Source organism: Micropterus salmoides, unplaced genomic scaffold (genome assembly GCF_014851395.1).
Source record: "Micropterus salmoides isolate LMB-PRFRI ecotype aquatic unplaced genomic scaffold, ASM1485139v1 Ms_hic_scaffold_12, whole genome shotgun sequence".
Classification (NCBI taxonomy): Eukaryota; Metazoa; Chordata; class Actinopteri; order Centrarchiformes; family Centrarchidae; genus Micropterus; species Micropterus salmoides.
The window spans coordinates 1873970-1901873 of NW_024040263.1; the positions used below are offsets into that span (position 1 = coordinate 1873970).

At 40.0% G+C, this 27904-nt stretch overlaps 2 protein-coding genes and 2 non-coding genes across 6 annotated transcripts in view; 2 read left to right on the plus strand and 2 right to left on the minus strand.

Moving 5' to 3' along the window:
• LOC119898625 overlaps positions 1–22116 on the minus strand; it is a 41401-nt gene extending 19285 nt beyond the window's left edge. Inside the window, exons 1-10 of one of the 3 annotated variants that reach the window (XM_038712777.1) lie at positions 21440–22116; positions 10617–10853; positions 10343–10454; positions 10146–10242; positions 8499–8586; positions 8267–8400; positions 7954–8158; positions 7138–7225; positions 6978–7056; positions 5618–6031 (exon numbers count right to left, since the gene is read on the minus strand). In XM_038712777.1, coding sequence (XP_038568705.1) covers positions 5618–6031; positions 6978–7056; positions 7138–7225; positions 7954–8158; positions 8267–8400; positions 8499–8586; positions 10146–10242; positions 10343–10454; positions 10617–10716 — 1317 coding nt within the window. In that variant the 5' untranslated portion in view covers positions 10717–10853; positions 21440–22116. Of the gene's footprint in view, positions 1–5602; positions 6032–6977; positions 7057–7137; positions 7226–7953; positions 8159–8266; positions 8401–8498; positions 8587–10145; positions 10243–10342; positions 10455–10616; positions 13265–21439 lie in introns of those variants that run through there. The other 2 variants (XM_038712776.1, XM_038712778.1) reach the window with 2 other exon arrangements.
• On the plus strand, positions 311–383 carry trnar-ccg. The gene has a single exon. It is a non-coding gene; the product is annotated as a tRNA-Arg (tRNA).
• trnar-ccg lies at positions 835–907 on the plus strand. Its single transcript has one exon. It is a non-coding gene; the product is annotated as a tRNA-Arg (tRNA).
• Positions 22117–22276: 160 nt separating the features above from the next.
• LOC119898626 (3-mercaptopyruvate sulfurtransferase-like) lies at positions 22277–27856 on the minus strand. Its single transcript, XM_038712779.1, has 2 exons — positions 27170–27856; positions 22277–23031 (listed from the first exon to the last, which is right to left on the minus strand). Exons 1-2 carry the CDS (start codon positions 27747–27749, stop codon positions 22733–22735), a joined length of 879 nt encoding a protein of 292 aa, XP_038568707.1. The 5' UTR covers positions 27750–27856; the 3' UTR covers positions 22277–22732.
• Positions 27857–27904: the final 48 nt, after the last annotated feature.

A 27904-nucleotide genomic window follows, 5' to 3' on the forward strand; every position in this document is an offset into this window, starting at 1 on the left:
TTGTTATATTAAAAACTTCTCTTTTCTTACTTAAAATGTATGCGTTGATACTTTTACACATTTAGGGACAAAGTGTGCTGACTGTGTTTCTAATTTGTGACAATGCTCTTTTGAGAAAGAAGGTAAAGTGAATCAGAGGAGTTGGAAAACAAACATGTTGAATTACTAGTAATATAAAATGTAATGTTATTATTTACCTCCAGTAACCAGTAAACCTCATTTTCAGACCCAAATTTCAATTAAATAGCAGGATAATCAAAAACCATTTCTGTGCATGTGCATTTCCTGATGCTATACCAGCTGTTTTTGTGGCCCGGTGGCCTAATGGATAAGGCATCTGCCTCCGGAGCAGGGGATTGTGGGTTCAAGTCCCACCTGGGTCGTTCAGTGTTTGTTGGCTTACAAAACACACAACAGCAAAACCCTTTGGAAGTGTTAAATTATCATGTTGGTACACTTTCTACAATTGTGGGCAGAAAAGCAGAAGCATAGAAAGTGGCTGAATAACAGCACACAGTTACTATATAGTGTCTCTAGAGGAAGGAAACTGTTGCTGTTCAGACACCCAACAAGCATTACTGACAGAAAAGACTACCCCTTTAGGGTAGCTGATCGTAGCTCTTTTTACATAGCATCTGAGAATACTTCTTAGCTTTTATTCAGGTGCTTTCCCTCAGCACTTCTCTCTATGTGACAGGAACAAGCAACAACTCGTAAGATATATCAGCTACAAGGGTTCATAAATCTCGTTTTCAGACCCAAATTTCAATTAAAGAGATAATCAAAACCATTTCTGTCCGTCGACATTTCCTGATGCTACATCTAGTTTTTCAAGGCCCAGTGGCCTAATGGATAAGGCATCTGCCTCCGGAGCAGGGGATTGTGGGTTCAAGTCCCACCTGGGTCGTTCAGCATTCCTTGGCTTACAAAGCATACAACATTTAAATAACAGCACACATTTTTATACTGTCTCTACTGGAAGGCAATCATAGCTGTATGGACATCCAACAAGCATTACTGACAGAAAAGACTACCCCTTTAGGGTAGCTGATCGTAGCTCTTTTTACAGAGCATCTGAGAATACTTCTTAGCTTTTATTCAGGTGCTTTCTCTCAGCACTTCTCTCTACGTGACAGGAACAAGGAACAATTTTCAATTAAATAGCAGGACAATCAAAAACTGTTTCAGTCCGTGTGCATTTCGTGATGCTCCTGATGCTTTTTTGTAGCCCAGAGGCATCTGCCTCCGGAGCAGGGGAATGTGGGTTCATTGGCCTACAAAGCCATGAACGGCAAAACCCTTCAGGAGTTTAAATAATCATCTTGGTACATCACCTGTTACAGTGGTTGAGGTTTCTTACGACTGAAGTGAGTTTTACACCATTTTCAAGCTTATCCTATTAAGTAACATCAGACACTATTTAAACAATCTGAAGTGCATGGTGCAAGTGCATTAGGGCGGGTTCAAACCCAGTTTTTCTAGTTAAACGGTGCTTAATCTGCGCACAAAGTAAGACGCAAGGTGCAAAGGGGTTGTATTTAGTCTCTTAATTATAGGTTTGTTTTGGGTGTAACAAAAATGAAACCATTCATTAAATCAAAAACTATCAACGAAACTTGCGTTGTACTGTGCACTGGGTGGAAGATAGGACCCTGTATGTCTATTCATTTGTCACAGAGTAACATCCAGCTTGTTTTTCCAATCATCAGCCTTCAGCTTAAGCTTTTCTATGATTTTATGATATGATTTTTAGGTCACAACTATAAGTTTTGCCAACTCAAAATCGAAAAGAAGTTGATTCCACTTATTCAGATCTTCCAAGTACTCATCATCTTTGTTAGTCCAGAGTAATAAACATCTCAAGAACAATGCATGAAAGTTGATTCTGTCCAGTGCTGCCATCTATTGTAAGATGTATTAATTTGATTATTGCTACTTGGTTTATGCCTGTAACAGTATCTGGTTGTGTTAACAAAACAATGAAATTTTGTAAATTCCAATGCAAAAGTCCCTCTGGGATATGGGTTTTGTTGTTCTTTGTTTTAGACTTGTTTCACTCATGCGAAAACACAGGAAGGAATATTTTAGGAAATATGGCTCTGGGAGGGCTGTAGAATCCTAAAAATGCAGTTCCCAGTTTTCTTGTGGATGATGTTGTCATGTCATATGTTCACTCATACCTAATGTAAATATTGTGGTCAGTGTCTAATAAGATTTGAGTAAAGACAAGGCATACATCAGGGGTCAAGAGGTCAAGAATTTTTCTAACCAGACACTGTGGGGGCCGGACTTTCAAATAGAAAAATGTATTTAGGCTTAATTAGCACATCATTGTTTAATATTTTCATTTTCACAAAATGAATGTTAGCTTACATCAGTATGAACAGACTCCTGAAAAACATGGCAAATCCATAATGATAACTAGACACGCCAAAGTAATTGTAAATTAAAGATTGGCGGGAAATAATAATCAACCGGTTTTGATGCTATTATACCATCTCCCCCTCGCCTCCCTCCTCCCGCCCAGACACAGTGTGTCCAATAATCCCATACAACAGCCTCCGCTCCTCCTCTCTCCCATTCCTCTTATTAGCAGCCGCACACCGATTCTCTGCTTTTCTGTGCCGCTATTGTGTACATGACACATGTAGTTAGGCTACTGGAGATTAACAGCAAATGCGGTTTAATACTACAGGTCAAGGAAGTCTGGGGCAGCATTATCAGGCAATAATTGGTCTTTTTCCATAATTATGTGAGTATTCGTGATCTGACTTTATTCTGCACCTGATATGAGTCTGCGAACAGTGATCTTAAACTCTCAGCTCACTGGGGCTGCTCCTGACTGTTTCTTTACTGTAATACTCTATTTCTAACTGATCTGCTGTCAAAAAATGTTGCATTGCATTTCCTGTGACTAGCGACTTTAGAAAGTGGCTCAAAGAAGCTCTTTTTGTGGATGTAACTTTGATAGACACATTTGCCCCGAAGGAATACGTTGCAGCCACAGTTGCTGGTTCAGGGCTGCTGGTTGTTGTCGTGTAAAAAATTCAAGACTTAAGCCAGAAAAGAAAGCTTGAACTTTTACCAACATTTTTATTGTCAACAGAAATAGACACCACTTAGAATAGTTTCACTGGAGAGGGTCAAAATAGAGTCCAATTCTGTGACCAGAACAGAGACCCGAGCTGTATGTATGTTGTAACAACTGACTTTCAATTCCTTTTGGACCTCCTTTTATAGCTCTGTATCTAAGCGTTATATATAATCTCTTCGCTCTCTTTCCTGCTGATCTGGATCTGGGAAAGTCCCAAATTTTCGGCTGTCTCTCTTTTCTCATCATTTTCCAACCATTCAAAATTTGGTGGACTTTTAACACTTTTATTTCACTATGACTGTTTTGGGTGTCTCTCTTTTTGTCATTGCTTTCCAACCTTTCGGTGGATTTTTATTTAATTGTTCCTGGCTGCACTGCTCCCCCCCCCCCATGCCCTCTGCTGATCATACTATTTCAACCATAACCTGACTGTGGAATAAGTTGGTGTTTTTGTGCTACAAACAGTACATTCTTACTGTGATGGAACATATTGATGAATGTTTTGTAACACAATTTTCACAAAATCTGCTTCTACATTTTCCTTTGCTGGTGTTTTGGTGCTGTGTGTCTGCCTCTACCTCTGCCAAAGCTCACATGCTTGCTTACACACACACACACACACACTACTGCTGAGCCTAGGCATTTAGATACAGAAAGGTGCACACATAAAGATATAGAATTTTAACACTGTGATCCTAACTTTATACTATAATTAAAATATAACACTTTAAACGATGAGAATGTAGACCACCATCGCTCTAATAATTAATAATTACAATTTAGGCTTTAATGCTATAAAATTATACACAACACTGTACCTACTAGTCATTTTGACCCCAAAATATGTGAAAATAGGGCCCAGGTTTAAAAATACCAAAATTATCCATTAAGGCTATTCTTACATAGTGGAGTAATCCACTGAAAAACATATGAAAGTGTTTTTAGGGGGTTTTATGTAAAGGCAAGTGAAAACCAGCCACTTCATCTGCACCTATAAGCTAAAGGATGTTTGATAGATATAGTATCTTTGATTTTTTTCAGATGTTTTATTTTTTTATCTGTATTATAAAGTCATATGACTGCAACATTTTCATCTTGTCATAACCAGACCAAACAGCATTAGAAACCAAAATAAAAGCCTCGATTAGCCTACATTTTGGCCTACATATTTTAAAATTCTGGTAAACACTAGTTTACTCTAACAGCTCCACAGGTTTAATATACATTAATTAGAAGGTGTGAGGTTTGTTCCTTGAGAAATCATCTCAGTGTCCAGTGTCAGTGTCTGACAATTTAGCAGCTTTTATTAAGCATCTCACAACTCACTCGGTTTGTAAGTCATGTGGAGTCAAAATACATCCATAACGGACAGCTAGATCATAATTAATCATATATGTAGTTGAGCACTTTCTCATCTAATAGGAGCAGCAGACAGTGTTTATTTCCCAGTATGTTAAATTCAACCTAACCTAATATCATTATCGGGCTGTCACATTAAACAAGGTTGGCTTTTTCTGAGAATATTCACTTCAGCACTTCAGAAAGAATAACTTAATAACAAAATACAAAACACAACAAAATATAAACAAATACATTCATTCAACTCAACCCATCTTTCAGAGTTGTACCCTGGGTATAAATAAATAAATGTCCATATGACGGATTATTATTATTATTATTATTAACGGACATTCTAGCTGCCAGGCTCTTGTTAATCTTGTTAATAAGATATGTGTATATGAATGCAGAACTTGTAGATAAGGGATAAGATTTTGATATAAAGTGTTCTGGTATTCGTTTGTAGAGGTCTTTGGTTGCATTCAGTCCATGTGGAGAGCAAAAGAGGCAAAACAAACTGGCAATGCAATCTCAGAACCAGGTATCTGATGGATTCCGACACTTGGCTCTCATGAATCCTGCACATGTATTGTACAGCATTCACTGTGAGATTTCTGTCTGTTTTCAGCTCTCTTCCTGCCTTACTGGCATATATCCATCACCAGAGAGCTCTTCTAACCTATTGGTTGATATAAGAGCAATCCTTTCTAGTATATGAGTTGGCAGAGGTCGCTGAGCTGGACTCAAACCTGGCCCAGAAAAGTTCAAAAGCAGTGGTGCGAAAGAGGGCAAGGAGCATGGTAAGGCACTGAAAGGGGGTGAAAGAGGGGGAAACAGGAGACCTGTAGATTTAGTGGACTTATCAAGGTCCTCCAGGCTCTCCTCCTGACTCCCCTGCTCCTCGTTCCCACTGCTAATGCCTGAATCCAGGCTAGGGAGCTCGGGGCTGTCATTCTGCAGATTCCGGACTGGCTCGTAATCAGAACAAACCTGAATGGACCCTTTGCCAAAAATACCTCCACTGCCTCCAAACAACTTCTGTAAATCTCCTTCTTTTCCATTCCCTTTCTGCCTCTCCTCCTTGTCTTCAGGTCCCTCATCATGGCTATTAGTCACACTTATGCTATCTGCCTCCAGGCTCTCTTGACTGATCTGGCCACTGCACCTGACCTGGAGCTTCTCAACCTTCTCATAGTCTGAAATTACCGGCATAGGCTCACTGTTGTTGCTGCCTTTGGAGAGCAACTGTAGGATCTCCACTTCTTTCCCTCTCACCTCATCCCTATCCTTCACTTCATTTTTACCTTCACCTTGACTTCTAACAGGCCCATAAGGTGTATCGGAGGCACAGGGCTCCAGATTTCCCGCAGTGAGCGAGGAGACAGGAGGAGGAGGACACAGCTGGGAGTAACTGGGGTTGGAGAAGTTGGAACTGGCGGACTCGTGGTTTCCTTTGCTTCTCATCTTCTCTAGTAGTGTCGCCTCTGGCCCACAGGGTGCAACAGCATCCACAGTGGAGGTTATCTCTACAGAAACAGTTTCCACCGGTTTCAAGAAGGAATGCAAGGATTCGCCGGTGAAGTGGGGGCTCAACCAATTCTGGAGGAGGAAAGGTCAAAGGTCGATAAGCAAGAGGAGGAATTGGAAAGGTTAAAAAAAACAGAAGACATAAAATCAGCACTAGACTATAAGGTCAACGAAAAAAACTGTCAGTATGTGAATTGTCTGTAAATAGGCAAATACACAGTGTTTAAAGTGTTTTTATCTAAATTTCCTGCTGCTACAATTAAACAGTTTGAACCTTTTTGGATCATAAAGGTCACATGTCTTTTGACTAATAAGAAATATTCTGCTCTTTGGTTTCACATCCTACATGGGCTGTACATCCTGCTGTTTGTGTGATGTTGCTATCTTTAAAGCTGCACTAATCATTATTTTTATATTAATAGTGGGTCAAAGGACTATTTGTTATCACTGACAGGGTTTGGCTAAAAACCCAAGAAAATCATCTTCCAACTCTGGAGTTCTGTTCAGCTTTATGGACCTTTTAGTGTCTTTCAGCTAATTATTTTGGTTTTACTTGCTTGAAAATGTATGGTCTTATTTGCCCGTAAAAAAGGCTCTGACAAACCCACTGTATGATAACTGCCCAGCACCAAATGACAGACTGACAGTGCTGTTAGCTATACACTGGAGAAGAAAGTTGACAATCCAGCAGCTGAAGAGCCAAGTACTTTTCTGAGACAGTGGGAGACACCAAAACGGGCATGGTGATAGAGACAACCCATATAAATGCTACTGATGGCCTCTGACTGCTAAATGTGTAAATGGGTAATTTTCTGCTAACACAACATGATACCATATATAAAAACATTAACTAATGCAATTTTAATGAGATCTTACTATAACTGCTTTTATTACAAACAAATGTTTGGGAAAGTAAATATCCACTGTAAATCAAGTCTGTTTTTATTAAAATTAATTCTCACCAAACCCCGATTTCAATAAGTGATGAACACAAATAAGAAAGATTTCATAAACTCACCTGGAAATTTACATCCTGTAGGAATGACTTTGCTGGGTTCGGTAGGGGTGGGCCGCTGATTCTCTTTACTATGTAAATCCTAAAAGACAGAATAACATCATCTTAAAGCAGAGCTGTCTGAAAGATGTCTTGGGAATACTTGGTGTTTGTGTTTGCTTACCAGGTAGTTTTGTCAGTCTTAGCGACAGTCAGAAGGACGGCAAATGCGAGCACAGCTGCAACAACGCCAAATAAAACTTCAGTACCAACTGAAAAACACAGGACAGAGCATGTCACTTTAGTTAAGAGGAACGCATACTGTATTTATCCCACTGTAAAGAACAAATCGGAGTTGTATGTCTGTGATGTTCATGCAATTTTCCTGATACACAATGACATTTTAAGCAGTTAGTTAGTAGTGAAAAGTATTACTTTTCAAAAGAGAAATGTTAGTGTATGTTTTAAGGGTATTAAAATCACATTTGACTTTAAATTGTATGTATGATTACATCTGTTTACTGTAGAGGCACTACAATAGAGAATGTCACATACATACTCATTTACCAAAAAATATTGTGGTCAGGTATGGAAAGCCCTGTGCTGACTGATTGGATAAATAAATATTTCAAAATAAATTGACTGATGTGTAATTGCAAAAAGTGAATAATAGCACATCCCATGTGGGAATAGTTTATTTGTAAAAACATCTTAAAAAATCTTGATAATTTGATTGATATTTTGATTGAAATGACCTCCTCGCCATTGCACATGCCTGAATTTTGACTTTGGAGCCGTTCAACCTTCTCATAGTCTGAAGTTACCAGCACAGGCTCACTGTTGTTGCTGCCTTTGGAGAACAACTGATCTCTCTCCACATCTTTCCAAAAATTGCTCCTGAACTTGGCTTTAATGGGTGTGAGCTCCATAAGATGTTGTTTTCCACAGACTGCATTTTTTTAATTAAACTAATTAGCTTTGTTAATATTTGACACCTTACCTAATGTTGGTTTTGTTTTTCCTACGGTGGACTCCCAAGATGCAACGGGGCTCCAGTCACTCCAGGTTGACTTGGCCCAGTCTTCACTGCCTTGCACTCGAACACGTGCCTCGTACCTCTCCCCCATCAGCAAATCTGAGTCAGGGATCTGCGTCACTGTTAAGCTCCAGTTCCATTCTTTATTTACTGTCTTCACAGAGGGATCCTGACAAGGTAAAAACAAATGTTTGGATGCTTCGTGGGCCGATTTTCAGGTCTGTTCATTGAAATACATGCACAGATATACTAACATGGACAAATAATATATACATACACTCCATGAGCAATCCTCTCGTTTCCACTGTAGTTGGGAGATGTAAAGTGTTATTTTTTCATGTTTGTTAACTTGTGGGAACCAAGAAATTGCAGTAGAGTTGACATCTGGTTTTGGCGGTGGATTCAGCTTAACTGCAGTATCACACACACACATATAGTTTGTTACAGGTCATCACGACTAGCTCACAAGGTGAGTCACAAGCAGGCAATATATTATCGATTGTACTCACTGTGACAAGCTGGCTTGTAAGAAATGTGTAAACTTTGCTTCACAGGTTCACAGCTCAGATTAATGGACAACTCATGGAAGGTCCTAAACTGAGAAAAATTAAGAGAAGACTATTGACTAACTAATTAACATATTATATCTCATTTGTTTAATCCGTAAAGTGTTACAACATCGATTTATGGTTTTACAGGGGGTTATATGCAGGATTATTTGGCCAGGAGTAGGAATCTTGTCGTCACTGTTGCGGAAGATAAAGTTAATTGATGTGTTTTAGAGGAACTAGTAGGGCAATCTTGTTAGCATTGGACAGAACAAGGCCAGTGTTTCCCCCTGTTTCCAGTATATACCCTAAGGGTAAACAGGGTAATCAAGAGAAACAGGACCCAAATGCAGACCATAAAGGCACAGCTGGTGCAGAACAATGACTTATTAACAAAATCAAAAGACTCCAACGAACGCAAACAACACTTGACACAGGGACGAAGACAAACTGGCACTGACACACAGGAACACAGACTAATTACACTAGTGAGTAGCGATAGGTTAAAATGAACAAACAACTCTTTTTAGTGTCGGATATGTACAGGTCATTCAGCACAAATGCCATCAGAGCAGTCATCTTACCACTTACAATAGAATGACCTGCTACCATGTCCTATGTGTGGGGTGGTGATGGCGCAACAGATAAGATGCATGCCTTTGGTGTGAAAGACCGGGGTTCAATTCCCCACTGTAACTTATCTACCAATGTGTCCCTGAGCAAGACACTTGCTGAGGCTGTACTGTAAACCATTCCAGTTCAGTGCAAGCCATTCTACTTCAATAGGCCAACTTAGATTGGACACATTTTTAAAAAAGTGTATAAAATTGCAAAAGTCTAATGAAATGGCAACAACAAAACGGTAAACAAAGAAAAAAACAACAACATTTTAATGCGGAAACGAAATGGACGCTCCAAACAAGATGTGTTGTATAATATTGCTCATTGTGTTTAAACAACACGTTGATAGCAAAGGAAACAGATCAGTATAGTACATGCACAGTCGACAGCTGTTGCTGCGGACCATTTAAAATCTCTCTTTAGTGCATTAGCAGCCATCATGTATAAGTTTACATTAATAAAGATAAATTATTAATTTTAATGAATTGATTCAGCATCCCACTTATAGGTAGGCTATGTAGGCTCAATACAAGGTCGAGAAATGACCAACGATCTGTTGTTCTTTGTGCCATTAAGTACCATACATCCCAGCTAACTCCACAGTCTTCGGCTGCTGCTGCAGTCATGTGGTATCCAAATAATGTGAAAAATTTGTTCCCAATTACATTTCAAAGCTCACCTACAACATTTTGCTAAAAGTATCAAAAATCTAGTTAAGGGAGGGTAACTAGACATTGGTGAAAGTAATCGGGGCGGGGCAGACAATCTAAACTGGCGGGTAACACACAAAGGCAGAAAGTAAATCGATTGACAGGAGAGCAGAGGTAAAACAAACAAAGCAAAGCTAATCAGCTGTAGGCTGTAGTCTTATATTTAACAGACAGACACAAGAGAGGTAATGGTCTTCCCCTTCTCTGCAAGAAAGCAAATATGTGGATATTTCCTAACGTGTTGAACTATTTCTACCACAAATCTTCTCAGACTCACAATCCAGTGTGTTTTGAAGTCCAGGGAGCACTTCTTTAGCATTGGTCTGGAGATGTCAACAGGCTTCAGGTCACAGGAAGCACTGTACACAGGTCTACTGTAAAAGGAAAAAGAATTTCAAGTTCATTTCATTTTGCTGCATAATATTATTTGGGTACAGGGTAACTGTATATTTGCATCTACTCTAAGTACATTACCCTTTGACTTTTTTGGCGTGTATTGTGCACACAGTGTCTGCATGGTCAGACACATATGTGCTGTTCCACACACAAGTGATGGTATGATTGTAGTCACTGTAGCAGGTGAGATCTGTGAGAAATAATGGAGATGATATTAAATAAAAGTGTGGAAACATTTTCAAGAGTTTTTCTGTTGTTGTTTTGTGATTAGTCATGTTTAACAAAATGTCTTGAAATAAATTATGCTAGTATCAGAATAGGCTGTACATCAAGTAATCAAAAAATCACTAACTGTTGTTTGGGAGGCTACAACAGTCCTGTGATCTGGTGGTGCAGACATGAAGCAGAGCAAGAAGAAGAAACAGCACAGGGGTTTTCTTATTTCTCTCCATTTATCGTGTTATCAGTCTCTCTCATCTCAAAATAACAGGATTGTTGGTTTCCAAAGCTCAGTGACTTGGATATGTGGGGCTTTGATGGATTGTTCTTGTTTCGCTGTGTAACCGATCGCTTCCTCTTTTTTCTCATCCTGTGCAGATAAAAAGATACATCTGTTCACAAGTGGCAGAGGGGTGATACGTAGGCCTGCTGTATGTATATATACCTCTTTATTTTGTGGTATTAGTCAGTTTATTTCTGCTCACACATAAAATACCTCTGGCCACAAATAGAGCAAGAAAGAGTTGTGATACCAACAGGTGATCGAAAAAACAGAAATAGAAATGTTTCAGATTGAAACAATAAATGTCTGGATTTCATAACCAAATGAATCGAAACATAGAGCCCAGGTTATCCAGTGAATTATGTTCCTGATCGAACTTCTTTTAGGTAATTTGGAATCTAAAATGGATGATGTTACGTAACACACAGCAGTGAGACCAAAGCAGTGAGATCACTGTCTACATTCACATCCAAAGTTAGAAATGTTGGGTTTCAAACTACAAACATGCATGTCACATGTCACAGATTCAAAGCAGCATTTGGAATCTCATTAACAAATCAAGCAGTTTTTCTAATCTCACTTGTCAGCCACTATCAGCTCAACTAACAGTCTACCTCTTTCTAAGCTCTTTCATAAACATACGTTTTCGTTTCATCTGTCTTCTTCTGACATTTGGACTTCCCCTAACCTGCTATAACCCTCTCTTTCCTCCCTTCATCTTTCACCTCTTTGTTTCACACACAAGCACAGAAACCACCGCAAACTACTTCTTTCCAGAAGGTTACTGTTGTTTCTAATAAGAAAAAAAGAACTATCCAGGAAGCATGCTCCCTTTCTTGCACCCTTACATAGATGTTTTGTATATTTTTGTATTTTGTATATAGCCACTTTTTTTCTTTTTAAAAAAACATTAAAGCCAGGGTAAGTCAACGTTGGAGAAACTAGCATGAGACACCAAGATTTTCAAGATTTCAAGATTTTAGTTTCCAACTAAAAAAATCCTACTCTCTCCCATTAGGTCTTCCTCCAAAACCACTCCGCCAAAACACATTTTCATGCGCAATGACCACAGGTAGAATATACAGGCAGGTAAGCAAGCAATCATTTTGACAGATCATTTTAGTGTATTGCAGATATAGAATATAACCTATTTATTTTTTGCAATAAAGAAAACTAACTTGTAACAGCAGAAGTGGCACTAAATGAAGAGCCGTTTGGGAGCCTAAAGGGTCAGCTCTCGGAGAGGAAAGGAGCCATAAGATCTTGCTCCCAGGAGATCTGTAATTGGTGAGCTGATGTTGTATGCAGATACATTTCTACTCTCTAGCAGGTAAATAACAGAGCAGGGGCAGTATAGGCCTTTCATATTTGGTAAAGACCGCAGACTCTCTCCTCAGTCCCCCACACTGTTAGCTATTCCCTCTCTCTCTCACTTTCTCCACCTTCTCTCACTTTCCCACATATCAAACGCTCTTTCCCCAAATACCTGCCTCTCTATTTCTCTCTCTAGATCATGTCCCTGTCTTGAATGAAAGCTTAGAGTGTATGTACAGCAGGATGTCATTATAAATACTTTCATACAGACGTTAAAGATGATTTTTTTTTTTTTCAGATTTTGCATTGTTTACTCTATGAAATATTTTCACACCAAGACTTCTGCTACACTGTCGACCTGTCCAGGGTGTACCCCGCCTTTCGCCCGATGTCAGCTGAGTTTGGCTCCAGCCCCCCGTGACCTTGTATACAGGATAAGCGGTTGACGATGGATGGATGGATGGACTTTCATTGTCATATTTCATTGGCAGACCATGTGAGGCCAATGAAAGCACAAAAAAGTCAGCAAGAGGGCCTTGAGTTAAAATGATCAAAAACACCTCCTGAACAATCAAAACACACAATATTATCCCCTCCATCAACATAACAACTATAAAATTTTAAAGCACCTACCAGTCCAGTGTCTTTCTGTGGAGATCTCTTCACCTTACATGTCTGCCTATCACGTACATCACATTCACAATGATTATTAAGTTGTTTTCATGTCTGTAGACTCATTCAGGATGACTGATGACTTGTGTTTTCTTTGAAAAACTAGAGTATCGGGTCTCAAAGTGATGAGTTTTTAAGTGACGTAAAGGAAATGTTTCTGAGAAACGTCAAAAGCAGCGGTTTGTGTGGTTTCCTTAGTATGCGGGTGATATGCTATCAGCGTTTCAAGAAGTGTGAAACAGGGTGGAAAACCTTTTTAGCTCCTCTTCTTTTTGGCCTGCTTTGTTACTTTCCATTCTTTTTTTAATGCTGTTCATGTTACTCTAAGTTTAGTGACACTTTAGTTTCAGTCACAGTAGAACATCTGAGTTTTGGTCAGTTGTTGCCATCAATATCATAATAATAATAATAATCCTTATTTGTAGAGCACTTTTCAAAAACAAGTTACAAAGTGCTTTAACAAGTGTAAAGAATACAAAAAAACAAGATAAGAGCACGAAAAATTAATATAAAATTAGTAAAATACAATAAAATAAAAGGGATAAAATAAAGTCAAATAAGATCGGGAAAGGCTCTCCTATAAAAGTATGTTTTAAGAAGGGACTTAAAAGAGTTCACTGACTCAGCCGACCTGATTTCCTCAGGCAGGCTGTTCCAGAGCCTCGGGGCCCTGACAGCAAACGCTCTGTCCCCTTTAGTTTTCAGTCGAGACTCTGGAACAGACAACAGACTTCTGCTCGAGGATCTCAAGGTACGTGCTGGTGCGTATGGGACTAAAAGGTCAGAAATATAACAAGGCGAGAGGCCATGAAGAGCTTTAAAAGTGATCAATAGAATTTTAAAGTCAATTCTAAAACATACTGGGAGCCAGTGTAATGAAGCTAAAATAGGAGTAATGTGGTCATATTTCTTTGTTCTGGTTAAAAGCCTGGCAGCTGAGTTCTGGACAGTCTGGAGTTTACTAGCGAACGGACATCGGGTCTCAGCAGATGGCAAATCAAATACTGCCACCTGCTGAGACCCGATGACCAGGATTTCTGTTTTGTCTGAGTTCAGCTGGAGGAAATTATTTGACATCCATTTTTTAACTTCACACTTCGCTAAGGTCCAGGAGTACCAGGACTGAGCACATGCCTTCATCAGCAGACATTAAAAGGTCATTGGTGACTTTAAGCAGGGCAGTCTCAGTGCTGTGGTACTTCCTAAAACCAGACTGAAACTTTTCAAATAATTTGTTATTTTCCAGTACAGTGAGCAGCTGTTTGGACACAATTCTTTCTAGAATCTTTGCAATAAAAGGCAGTTTTGAAATTGGTCTAAAATTATGTGGGAGGGAGGGATCTAAACCAGGTTTCTTTAAAAGTGGGTTCACGCAAGCCGTTTTGAAATAATCAGGGACACAACCAGTAGATAGGGAGCTGTTGAAAACAGAGATCAAATGGGGCCCAACAGAATCCATTACTTTCAGTAAAAATTTTGTAGGTATTACATCAAGTGGGCTGGAGGACACTCTCATTTGTGATACTGTTTTTAAAAGCTCAGACAAGTCGATGGGATAAAACTGGTTAAAACTCTCTTGTTGCTGATGAGGAACCTCTGAGTAAGAGGCCGCGGGGGTAATAGAGGCTCTGATTGACACCACCTTATTGGTAAAATAAGATAAAAACAATTCACAGTCATCATTACTTCCAGCTGAGGCACAAGGAGGGGTTGGGTTTACCAGCTGATCCACAGTCTTAAACAGAAACCTGGGATTGTGTTTATGTGTAGTAATGAGTTCAGAAAAATAGTGTGTTCTCGCATCCTTAACCATGTTATTGTAGTTAATTAATAAATCCTTCAGACTGAGGTAATGGACTTGGAGACTGGATTTTTTCCATCTGCGCTCTGCTTTCCTGCATTCCCTTTTGAGGCTGCGAATGCTGTCATTTATCCAGGGTTGCTTACTAGCTTTAGACGTAGGCCTAACCTTTAGAGGAGCAGTAATATTTAGTGATGACAAGCAGATATGATTGAAGTGATCGACCAGATTGTTGGTGTTGGAGTCAGACAGGTGTTGGCTTTGGCTCTGAAAGAATGCGCAAAACTTTGAAACACTTTGTTCATTAAAGATGCGAGAACACACGGAGCTTGGTGGGGCGGCATGAGTAACAGGCGAATCGCAGCTAAAAACAATACATCTGTGGTCAGATATGGTCATGTCCACTAATTCCACAGAGGAAATGCTGACACCCAGGGTAAAAACCAAGTCCAGTGTATGACCACGGTTATGTGTTTGCCCTTTGACATGTTGTCTGAAGTTAAAAGAAGTGGCCATATTTAAAAAGTCAGTTGCATTAACATTGTTGGGGTCATCAACATGAATATTAAAATCGCCACAAAGAACAATTCTGTCATAATTTAAAACCAGAGTAGATAAAAATTCAGGAAGTTCTGATAAAAATCCTCCAGGCGGTTTTGGGGGGCGATAAATTATAACAAATGATAGGTTGCAGCCCTCCAACTTTAAGAGTGAGAACTTCAAAGGAGTTAAATTCATCACAGCGTACTTGATGACATTTAAAATTTTTCCTATACACGCTCACTAGCCCACCACCACGACCACTGACCCTCGGTTGACTAAAACAATCATATTGAGGCGGACACAGTTCAGCTAGCTGGCTATAGTCATTCATTTGCAACCAGGATTCAGTTAAAAACATAAAATCTAGATTTGCAGACAAGATAAAATCATTTAAGATAAAAGTCTTACTTGACAGAGATCTCACATTGAAGAGAGCCATTTTAAATGAGTTTGTTCTGGGTGCTGGAGTTGGTGCAGTTGTCCTAATCCTTAAGAAATTACTATTATTTCTGTGTGGGATGTGCACATTTCGGTTTACTGGTCTATGCGTGATGATGACAGGAATAGAAGTCTGTGGAACAGTGCTGGGAGCAGACGGCTTTACATGCCAGCAGGTGGAGACAGTTGTTTGTGGCAGTGAGCCAGAGATCTGTTCAGTGAGCGGTGGTGTGTCCAGGTGTGCTGCATGAATGATTAGTCATTCACGTAAGTCATGTGTGGACCGCACCACATGCTGTATGTGCGCAGCTAACATTTCTGAGCCCTGTTTGGGTGAAGTCCGTCTGTCTTAAAAAGAGACATTCTTTGCCAGAAAATATTAAAATTATCCACATAACACACACGATGAGCCCTGCAGGTGGACTGGAGCCAGTCATGGAGGCCAAGGAGTCTACTGAAGTGGCCAGCACCGCGACCAACTGTGGGAATGGGACCAGAGATAAAAACGGACTTTCCACACTGCTTTAAAAAGTTAAAAAGACGGTTAAAATCTGATTTTGTCAGCTCAGACTGCTGAAGAGCTGTGTCATTTGTTCCCACATGGACTATCACTCTTGTGATGGAGGACGGGAGCGACAGCATCAGGTCCTGGAGTTTTTTTTAAATGTCAGCTGTAGTGGCACCGGGGAAGCAGTGAGTGGTAGCGTTAAAGAAACGGATGTTTCTGGTTATGGAGTTACAAATTATTTGTGTGGTTGGGGAGAAAAGAGGACGAGGAGATGCCGGTTGTGGGGTTCCAGAGCAGGACTGAGCAGAATCTGCTTCAACACTGCATGCGGACTGAGGATGGAGTGTGTGAGCTCCCGAGTGGAGTAGCACTAACAGACCTGAGAGAAGGGCTACCCAACGGTGCAGGGTAGAGACGGCCTCCGGAGCGTCTGAGCACAACCTCCTTCAGGATCCTACATCGGGAAGCGGAGGTTTTTGACCGGGATGACGGCCGCCGATCAGGCCCAGCGGCAGACCGGCAGCCCAGTGCAGGAGATGTAGCCGGTGGAGCAGATGCAACATTGTCGGCAGGCACTGTGCACCAAAAGAGATCCGTCTCAGGGAGACTCGAAGCCGCAGGTGCATCCGCTGGATGGACCGGAGTGTCGTTAGACAAGGCTGCATAGCGGTTGGAGAGGCCGATGTGCGGAGGAGAGGCAACCCCGTCCGAGCCTCTCTTGCAGCCATGGACCACCACTTCAGCCCAGGTTGACTGATGCTTCGGAGTTGAGCAGGAGGAAAGCCTGGGAAGGCTGTAGGGGTCCCAAAACACGGTGTCCTGGATGTTAGCGGTTGCGCTAAGAGAAACAATCTGTCTGGCTTGTACTGAAGCCACATCCATAAAGCCAGTCAGCGGGGAATCTTTCTCTTTGAGTTCCGCTGAAAGTCGTCGGATGTCTTCCATAAGGTCAGCAATCTTCTTGTTCGCTTTCTTAAGGAGTGAGCAGTCCTCAGGGGGCAGAGTTATCTCGGCTAGCATAGTCACCGGAGCTTTGTTGTGATCAGTAGCGTTGATGGCGTATTTACGGTCATCTAGCAGGAACCACCATAACCACACTAGATGCAGAAAAGGCTTTTTGATAGGGTAACTGCAAATTTCTTTTATCAGCCATCCATCAGAACTCTGGCATTGAAGGAATTTAACCACTAAATGTCCATCATAAGATTAGTCTTTATGCAGATGATATATTATTATCATTACAAGACCAGTCTCATCACTACAAGGAAAACTAAAACTTACTGAAACATTCAAAATACACTATTAACTGGGAAACATCATCTATTTTTCCACTACACAGTGATAACTGGGATGTGGTAGCCCATTCACCACCTAACCCATTATGTACAAGTCACATCATATATTTAGGCATCAGAGTTTCCACCAGGCTGTCAGGGCTGTTTTGGTCTCAACTTCACTCCACTACTTAAAACAATAAATGATGACCTCCAGCACTGGATGAACCTACCAGTACCTATTATGGGCAGAATATCTATCATCAAAATGCCAATCCTTCCAAAAAAAATTATCTACTGTCAATGATCCCGACTCAACCCACCGTAACCATTTTTAAATCATTGGACTCCATCATCTCTAAATTTCACTTGGAAAACAAAGCACCAAGAAACAAATTGATCACACTGCAAAAACAAAAGACACAAGGAGGCCTGGAAGATCCAGATTTTTACCATTATTAACTGGCTAATCAGCTTCAATATATACTAAAATGGATTTACCAAAAAGAAAAAACTTGGTTTGATATTGAACAAACACAAAATATTCTGATCTCAGACCTACCAGTCCTCAGCCAAACAATCCAACGCCATCCTTGTTTCAAAACATTAACAATAGCAGCAGCTTTGACAGCCTGATGGAAACACCACTTTTACACCCTCTAAACATACTCCCATGTGGAAAAGGCATCACGTCTTCAACATATCTTCCATAATAACACCCTGGTCTCATTGGTCCAGAAGTACGGCATCGGGAGTAACCACATTTTGGAATATTTGCAGCGCAAATCATCCATCCAAACAAAACTTAATGTTTTCATTTCTACTAACTTAGATATTCCTTCTTTGACTTCTTAATAACATCCAATCCTCAAAAAAACTCCTCTCCATAATATATAAATTAATATCACAGTCAGACAAGATAATATACATACCATGAGTAAAAAGGGAGACAGACTTATCCATCATGATGATAATGACTTTTGGAGTCAAATTTGTAAAAACATCTATTTTCTGACGAATAATGTGAATACATATAACACTTTAGAAAAACTTATTGTTACATATTTATGGAAAACTTATCTATCTCCATCAAAAACCTATCAACAGAACTCTTCCTGGCCATCATTCATTAAATTCATACAATCTTGATTCCATTGTTTGTTTATTTATTTTATTTGTGGTTGTTTTGCCTGATTACCAGCCATAACAAACGCAATTACGTTTTTATCAATATTGTATAATCGTCAAGGAAAGGGGTAAAAATAGGAAAAAGGGAGGAAAAGAAAAACAGGGGTAAAAGAAGGAATCATTTATTGATTGCTTGTCATGATCCTTTCCTGAGTTTCTCTGAGTTATTGTTTTGTCGGTTCAGTATCTGTTATTTAGTCTGTGTTTTGGTTCCATGTTTTTGTTCCCAGTCCTGTGCCTTAGTTCATGTCGTAGTATTTACTTCTAGTTCTTTCTCTGCATCATTTTGGTTTAGCCTGCTCGGTACTCTGTGTTCTAGTTCTGCATTCTCGTTTAGGTTTTGTCTGTTATGATCCCTGGGTTATAGTTGTTCGGTGTTTGTCTGTTTACATGGGTTTCTGGTATTTTGTTACATCTGTTATGTCGGTGCTGGTTATTTTGCCCCATGTCTGCCTGTCAGTGTTCCGTCTGTTCCCCCAATTATCTCTGCCTGCCTGCCTCTCTCTGTTTTGCCCTGCTCTCTCATTAGTCTCATGTCTGTCACCTGTGTTGCCCCCGCCCTGCTCGTTAGTCCCTGTGTATGTATACCTGGTGTTTCTGTTTAGTCCTTGTCCGGTCATTATGGTGTGTTGTAGTGTTGTCTGCGCAGGCTTGTCTTGCTTGTTCCCCGTTAGTTGTTTGGATTTTCACCTGTTTCTGGATTTTTCTGTTGGATTACCTTGTCTGAACTATGTTATTTTGGAACTCAGCCGCTCTTGTAAGTGTGCTCGTCTTTTGTTTATATTAAAATATCACTGATACCTGCTCCACATGTCGTGTCCTGCATTTGGGTCCACCAACCTGCTCTACCCTACACCTACTGTGACATTGCTTTATTTATCTATTACTATTCTTTGACTTAGTTTATTTATGTTTTTGTGTTTGTACTCTCCATTTACTTGCTATAGCTGGCATCAATATTACTACCTATAGTTTTATTTAATGTCATGATTATTATTTCTGTTCAACAAAATCTATAATTACACCCTACCCCCTGTAGCTGAACTTAAGAATGTAATTTTGCACAGAACAAGGACTGGAAATTCTGTCTCCCATCTCACAGTATCGCGCTAGGAATGAATCACTCAAAATGTTGTTCTACCCCTTCAAGTAAATTCTTCCATGCATATTTTTGGTAGAATACCAAAATTAAAACTTTAAGGTGTTCAAACTGTCCTAAAGCTCCAGTGAAGAATTTGTTTTACTTTGGTGCCCCCTAGTGGTAGTATCAAAAAGACTGTTGGCAGCAATGCTGCTTCCCTTCTTTCCCTTGGTGATCCTTCAACAGCAACAACAAAAGATAGAGATAGAGAGAGATAGATATATATATATATGCATGCTACAGGTGCATCTCAGAAAATTTAAATATCGTGAAAACGTTAAAAAAATTCATAAACTGAAATTAATCACATATAAAGTGAAATATTTCAGGCTTTTTTTGTTTTAATCTTTCTGATTATGGCTTACAGCTCTTAGAAATCCAAAATCTAAAAAGTATTAGAATAAAGAATGTATAATACAGAAATGTCGACCTGAGAAGAGTCTTTAATCTCTCAGTCTGATTCAGTACACACAACTGCAATTATGGGGAAGACTTTTGACTATAGGCAGTTGTCCAGAAGACACTCACTGACACCCTGAATAAGGAGGTTGGGTCACAGAAGGTCATTATTGAAAGGGCTGGCTGTTTGCAGAGTGCTATAGCAAAGCATATTGGAAGGAAAGTTCACTGGATTAGAGGATTGTCAAGCAAAGTTGATAGAAGAACTTGGGAGCTTCACAAGGAGTGGACTGAGGATGGAGTCACCAGGCACAGACGTGTCCAGAAAATTAACTACAAGTGTTGCATTCCTAGTGTCAAGCCACTCCTGAATGAGAGACAACTTCAGAAGTGTCTTACCTGGGCTAAGGAGAAAAAGAAATGGACTGTTGCTCAGTGATCCAAAGTCCTCTTTCCAGATGAAAGTAAATTTTGTATTTAATTTGGAAATCAAGGTCCCAGAGTCTGGAGGACGAGTGGAGTGACACAGAATCCAAGTTACTTGAAGTCCAGTGTGAAGTTTCCACTGTCAGTGATGATTTGGGGTGCCATCTGCTTATGTTGGTCCACTGTGTTCTATGTGTCCAGAGTCAATGCAGGCATCTACCAGGTGATTTTAAAGCACTTCATGCTTCCATCTGCTGACAAACTTTATGGAGATGCTGATTTCCTTTTCCAGCATGACTTGGCTCCTGTCCACAGTGACCAGACCACTAGTAACTGGTTTGCTGACCATGGTATTACTGTGCTTGATAGGCCAGCCAACTCACTTGACCTGAAAAAAATAACTTTTTCCTGATATTCTAATTTGAGAGATGCACCTGTGTGTTTCACAAACTTATGTGACAGCCATTACTATCTCTGCATTTTTTGTAGTGCTATAGTTGTTGTCCATGAATGTTGAAAATATTCCCCAATGCCCTGATTCATATTCACAAAAGCTTTGGTTTGACATAATGACAAACAAAGGACTAATAATGATGAAAAATGGTCTAATGTTGTGCTGCCCTTAGGTGCAAACTGTGTTACATTCAATTATTTTGTTGTAAAATTGAAATGGAATGGAGCCTTCATACAGTATAATGTTCACCAAACGATTCTGATTAGAGTACACGTTACTAATTGTCTAAAATGTTGATCTTGAATCAAGACAGTGACAAAATTCAGTGGTACATAAACAAATTATGTGGTTCTTAAATTGATTTCAGAAAAATAATTTAGGACTCAGTTAACATAGAGGCATTTTAGGCAGTGTACTTCCCTTGTACGTCAGTCTATCTCCAGTGCTGTGCCAGTGGACCTCACCATGTTCACAGCAAGATAACTGAAATGTCTATATCAGATCAATACACTCACCAGTTAGGGCCAGGACGAGATGGCTACTCCCTCAGGCTAGAAAGGCAGAGATGAAGAATTTGGTTGACTCCTTTTTGTGTCATTTGCATAACATCTGTAGAAGAGAATATCTGGGCTATAGTACTCAGAGATGTAACAAGCAGTCAGAAACTCCAAAGAAAAAAGGGGAAGGCAGGTATTTTCGAAGCGTCACTTCCTTCTTATTTCTATCTTATTCTAAGCCATATTAAGTATTGTGGGTGACCTGACTTACAGCTTCTCTATTCTTCTTACTCATGCGTTAATACTGCATTTAGGTACCAAGCGTGCTGTTGCTCATTCTTTTAATGCAATGCAAGACTATGTTTCTGGTTTTAATGACGACACTGTTTTACCCTTTGCAGTAGTGTTGCAACACTATTTTGTCAAAGTATGTGAGAGGTAGAAAACAAACATGTTGGATTACTAGTATTATTATTATTTACCACCAATACTGTCTGGTAACCTAAAAAGGGATTTTTTTTGTTTTAAATGATGACCTTTCAAAAAAATTTATTATAATTGTTGTAGGACAATTCAGGGGGATCAAATAAGGGACGAAAAAACACTATTAAGGCAGTGTGTGCTGGGGTGTGTGTGAGAGAGACTGTCTAATCAGTATTTTGAATATTCAGCTCACAGGTCCGAAGTTCAATGGTCAACTTAAAGCGCGCTTTTCTGCCAGCCTGCCAAACTAGACAATGCTTTCGGGTCAGTTTTGTGTCTCTTCTATCAAGCTTAAAAGCCCTTCAAATACACTCAGATATATCATGAAGAGTAGAGATTTATGAAATTTCGACAACTCCTGAGTCATTGTGATTCACAGTGTAGCTATTTTATTCCAACACAAGCATTACAGCTGTAAACAAACACTTTTTCAAGTTCAAAACTGATTAAAAGGTCAAGTTTAGTGTTCCCATATTGCTGGTTCAAGTCATCTATTAATGTGTTTGGAACGAAAGGAATGTCCCTTAGTGACGTATGTTTGGATTACACATTGTTGATGTTAAAAGAAGAGTAGAGAATTTACTTATTAGCGTACTTGCGGCGAATTAAATGTGAAGATTGACTATCCAAGTGGTATGGATGCCAAGTGGTATGGATGCCAAGAAAGCAAATAAGCAGTATAATCAGGAAGTATTTCCCAAAATGTCAAACTACTTTAAACCTTGGCACACTTCACCCAACAACAAACAAAGAATGTCCTTCTTTTCTCGTCATCCAGTACAAGTCTGATCTAGTCTTAACCCATCAACCACAACTCCTGTGACCCAATCACACATGTTTCCCTCGTCCTTCAGATATGACGTGCTCAGGCACAGCACGGGTGTACCACTCCGACCATCCACCATCGTACACAGACACCCCTGGGTGCCCGCACTCGTGGGCCGCCAGCGCCACGTGGCAAGCAGTCACGGCTGAGCCACACAAGACACAAATAGGGCGGTTGAGGTCCACGCCAGCCCGGGCAAAGAGACCTTGGAGTTGCTCCTTGGGCAGGAAGTGACCCGACGGGGACAGGAAGGAGTTAAAGGGCACGCTGATGGAGCCAGGGATATGGCCTGGCTCTGTGTCTGTCAATCAGAAAGCGAGAATAGAATCAGAAAGAGAGATAAACTTTTTAATGATTTAGGCCACCTTTTGGTACTCTCAATTAATTAGCAATTTACAAGAGAAAAATAGTTTAAACATCTAGTACAATAAAAATAAAAGCCTGCACCACATAGGATTTTAAAGATGCTCATAATGTTTAGCATTTGTTGAGACTTTCAGAGGTGGTGATTCAACTCAATGACACTTTTGGACTTGTGTTTGTAAGTCTGTCAGGTGGGCATTTGACCACTGTCTGGTCAAAAATTAAATATTTTTTGATCTTTACCAACAAAACTATTTGTGTTTTTAGCTACTAAATACCCCACATTGCTCACCAGCTAGTCACTAACTTCTGTCTACATGTCTGTTGGTTGATGCTGTGCAGATGGTGTCCAGAAGGCATTTCAGAGTTTTACACTTATGAGAGAAGTGAGAGTGAACCAAAACAGAAAAGATGTGGGCCAGAAAACCTAAACAAACGGAAAGACACTAAAAAGTTTAAGTTTATTTGATAGGGACAGATGCTATAAACATTTACATTTATTCATTTAGCTGACACTTTTATCCAAAGCGACTTACAATTGTTATACATGTAAGAGGTCACACGCCTCTGGAGCAATTAGGGGTTAAATGTCTTGCTCAGGGACACAATGGTGGATAGGTCACAATGGGGAATTGAACACCAAAGGCATAGTCTTATCCATTGCGCCATCACCACCCCTTAAACATAGAGAATTATACAACAATTTTCCATTGCACAGCATCACAGCATTTATAGCTACTGCTAATTTCTAATGCCCGTCCTTAGAAGAGTGTTTAACATTTCAAATATACAACAAACATTAAACATAGTAAAAGTAAAACAATTGAGTACATACAGGTATACACCCACCAATCCCTCCCTCCACCCCCATCCCTACACATGACTACACGACTGATTATCTTTTAAAAATGTCTTCAGTTTAGTTTTAAATTGATAATTTTTTTCTGTTTTTAGCTCACTAGGCAGAGAGAGCATGAGAAGTCTGTCCATGCAAACACTTAATGATGCGGTTTACGTTTGCAAATGCAATAATTATCTAAACTTAACATGTTCAGGTCTCTTAGGACGTTCTGTTGGTTTGTCACTACGAGCCACCACTTACACATTATATGTAGCTATTATGTTAATATAAAATGAATGATGTCTGGTGATATAACCTGTCACGGGTCTCTACTGGTTATTTTTGATAAGCAGTTTGTGATTTATTACATGAGCTACCTAGAATTTTGTGTCAGACTCAATGGCAGTCACTAATTTTATAAGCCATTTTAAAGGCAACTTGCCATCTTTAATATCCTGGCCATATTGATAGGTATTTCCATATGAATTATGTAATCAAAGACCCCTTCATGCCAAAGGTCAACCTATACATGTGTTTTCACTTGTGTTGCCTGAGTAGACACCTTGTCTACAAACAGTGTGGGCGTGTAAATAATGTTAATTGACATCTCCCTCACTCTCCTGTGAGACTGGTTGCCCCCGTCAGGGTGAAACAATGTACTCCTTTGTCATGTACTTTACGGCACAGCTCCACTTAACTCTGAATTTTGGAGGTAGGGTGACGCTTTGAATCACATATAGGCCTATTTCACAGAAGACTTTTTGACATGTCAGAGTAGTAAAATCAAAGGTGTAAATATACTGCCTGCATCTGACAGAGTAAGAGGTCAGAGGTCACAAGTGATGCATCATGGCTCTATCAACTACTCAGCATTATTTAACCGCTGGAAAGGCTAAATAAAAACAGACCAGATGAAGTTAGTAGATCATCATGTGATCCTAAACAAGACAATGAAGCAGATAAACATGTCAGCTGTTGAGGGGATGGGGTTTGTAACCTCTGGGCTAAAGGTTAGAGAGCATGGACACATCACACGTCATCGCATGGACAGACAATTGCAATGTATTACTCTGTCAGTGAATCATTGTTGTAACATTTTTAATATAACCACCTATATTTTGTACCTGACTGCAGTACCAATAAACACTTTACTTTAAAAAATATGAATGTATTTTCGACAAAAACCCTTTTGGACATTTAACAAAAGAAGACAATCTTACAGCCACATAAGATTTATCTAAATAAAATACAGTCATATATTATATTTTACATTTGTAAATACAACTATAGCAAAAATTGGACAGTTCTACTCTAAATGGATAAATAAAGGGGATTTTTGCTGCAAAATCATGATAATGATCATAAGTTGACAAAAAACATACTACAAACCACAATGTAGAAACCATCTCTTTTCAAACAAGGTCAAAGCTCACTCCTGACACTGATTTCACAAATGGAGTTTCACTTGTGGATAGGCACTATTAACACCACATCAAAGCGTTTCTCTGTGTGTGTTACGATGTGTGTGTGTATGCACAACATGTATGCAGAGACATGTGTCTGTGTGTGCTTGGGAGTGAGAAGTGTATGGAATAAGATAAGGCACGTACTATGGGTGTCTTATCGCGGTATACAGACTGCTATCTGTAGAGATCGACATATCTAAGGGTGGACACTGGACAATATCTAAATTCTAGACCCTTTGCTCTCTGTACTACTGTCCTATGTGTGTGCGGGATTAAGACTCAGCACGCTGCATGTAACGGTTTACTTTCACTGTTACATGCCTGCCTGCTTGTGTGTTTGTCTGTTTACATTTGTTCATTTAGCTGTAGCTTTTATTCAAAGCGACTTACAATTGCTATAAATATCAGAGGTCACACACCTCTGGAGCAACTAGGGGTTAAGTGTCATGCTCAGGGACACACAGGTGGATTGAACCCAGGTCTCTCACATCAAAGGCATGTGTCTTATCCACTGCGCCATCACCACTCCAAACAAATTGCCATGATATTGTTATGGCCTATTTATTAAAGTTGTTGATATAATGCATCTGTTTTTCATGAGTGTTATTTCTGACACCACTGATTGAATCTGAATCGAAATTTGATTGCATTTCACCACTTTTTTCACTGTTTTCAGAATGGCACTTAATGTGGAGCTAAAACTATAGGTAGCATGGAATAGCAGGCAGTGTTGTGGTGTGGGATGTTTCTGTTTAGTCTCATTTTTTGTCACAAATCCTATCAATTAATGCAGATAATAGGATGATGAAATGTGTTTATTTTAGTTTACTTTCACTGTTACATGGTGGTTGAGCCCCAGTGTGTCAGGTTCATTATGAATATTGGAGGGTTTTGGTGACTAACTCTGAAAAAGAAGCAACTACTAATGAGTATTATCATTTTGTGCAAAGTGATCAATCAGATAATTAAGAAACAGAACTGTGGCATGAGTATGAAAATGCTCGGAGAACATGAGCATGACAACATGAACAGTTCACACTGAATGGAGTGCACACAGCCATTTTGCAATGACTTCAACACAATGGGGTCATTTGCAATTACTGTGCTGACTAAGTTGTGTTTGGTAAGTGTCATTGACTGTGAGTCTACATTATGTCAATATATGAGCAAATAAATGCATTTTCTGGGCATTTATTGGGCGGGGCATTTATTGGGCGGGGTACATGCTGACCTTTTATGTTTTGAGAAAGGTGGTCACTGGCATGTTAACTGACAAAAAGAAAACTCATTAAACCTTAGAACACGTTTTGGTTCTTAGACCTTTTATTTTGTCCTTATTAAGATCTAAAGATCAACATTTAGTTTTTACAGACCAGTTTAGTCATCTAGCAGAGTGGAACAAGCTGAAATAAAGTAATAAAAAACTTTTCAGTGTTGTCTGCAAGATTTTATTCACTAAGAAGATTCTCTGGTGGCCAAAACTACAACTGTTGTCTGATAAGCTAGGATTTAATGTAAGGAAAATAATTTGGGAAGGGGGCCTAGACGGCATAGCGTTATTTTTAGAAAGGTGAAAGGTAACTAAAGGTAGCCTAATTAAAGGTGACCTTTTTCAGTTATCTACCACCTAAACAATCTTCCTGTGTATGGGAGCCACTATATGCCTATAGCTGGTTGCACCTCTTCTTTCAGTTTGGTTGCAGTTTAATCCAAATTGACATTAAAAACATTAAGAGTGTTGTCATCGTACGGGCATGCACACTACTCACTGTCTCTGGGTTCCGGATCCAGTCCTTTGAACCTGCCCGGGGGCCTAGCGTCCACCACCTGGAACTTTTTGGTGTCCAGGTTATCCAGGATATCCTCATAGGTTTTGATCCAGGAGCGGTTCAGCGAGGCCTTAAACTCGGTCGGTGTTGGTCTGGCGTACTGGTCACTCATCGGTCGACCCTCCAGCTCCCAGTTCCTGAGCCCCCCGTTGAGCAACGAGACCGCGCTGTGCCCAAACACCCGGAACATCCACCACACACGGGGCGCCGAGAACGCGCCGAACTCGCTGGCGTCGTACACCACGACGTGCGTGTCGCACTCTATTCCCAAATTTCCGACATAATCTGCAAACCTCTTCTCTGACGGGAGCATGTGGTCCAGAGGAGAAGTTTTATCACAACATTGGTCTATGTCAAAGAAAGCTGCGCCCGGGATGTGCCTTTTCTTGAACTCGCTCTTGGCGTTCCGCCGCAATTTGGGCAAATACCAAGACGTGTCCAAGATGCGCATTTTCCCCTGGACATTCAAGGCCTCCGCAAGCCATTTAGAGGTGAGCAGAGCTCTTGCCTGAAGTGCCATGGCAAATTCTGAGAGGTAGACAGGCTACAAAGGTTACTGCTGTTAAACTAGATCGACCCACTCCTGTGCCAAAAGTTGAGATAGCAAGTGCATAAATGGTGGAGAGAGAGAACAATGACCAACACGCCCACAGTTCACAGTGCAACAGCTGGAAG

Bases quoted from the DNA above. Each gene is read 5' to 3' on its own strand.
- LOC119898626 (XM_038712779.1), bottom strand. From the start codon at position 27,749: ATGGCACTTCAGGCAAGAGCTCTGCTCACCTCTAAATGGCTTGCGGAG. The intron at 23,032-27,169 runs GTGAGTAGTGTG...TCTGATTGACAG, and splicing joins GGATCCGGAACCCAGAGACA to ACACAGAGCCAGGCCATATC.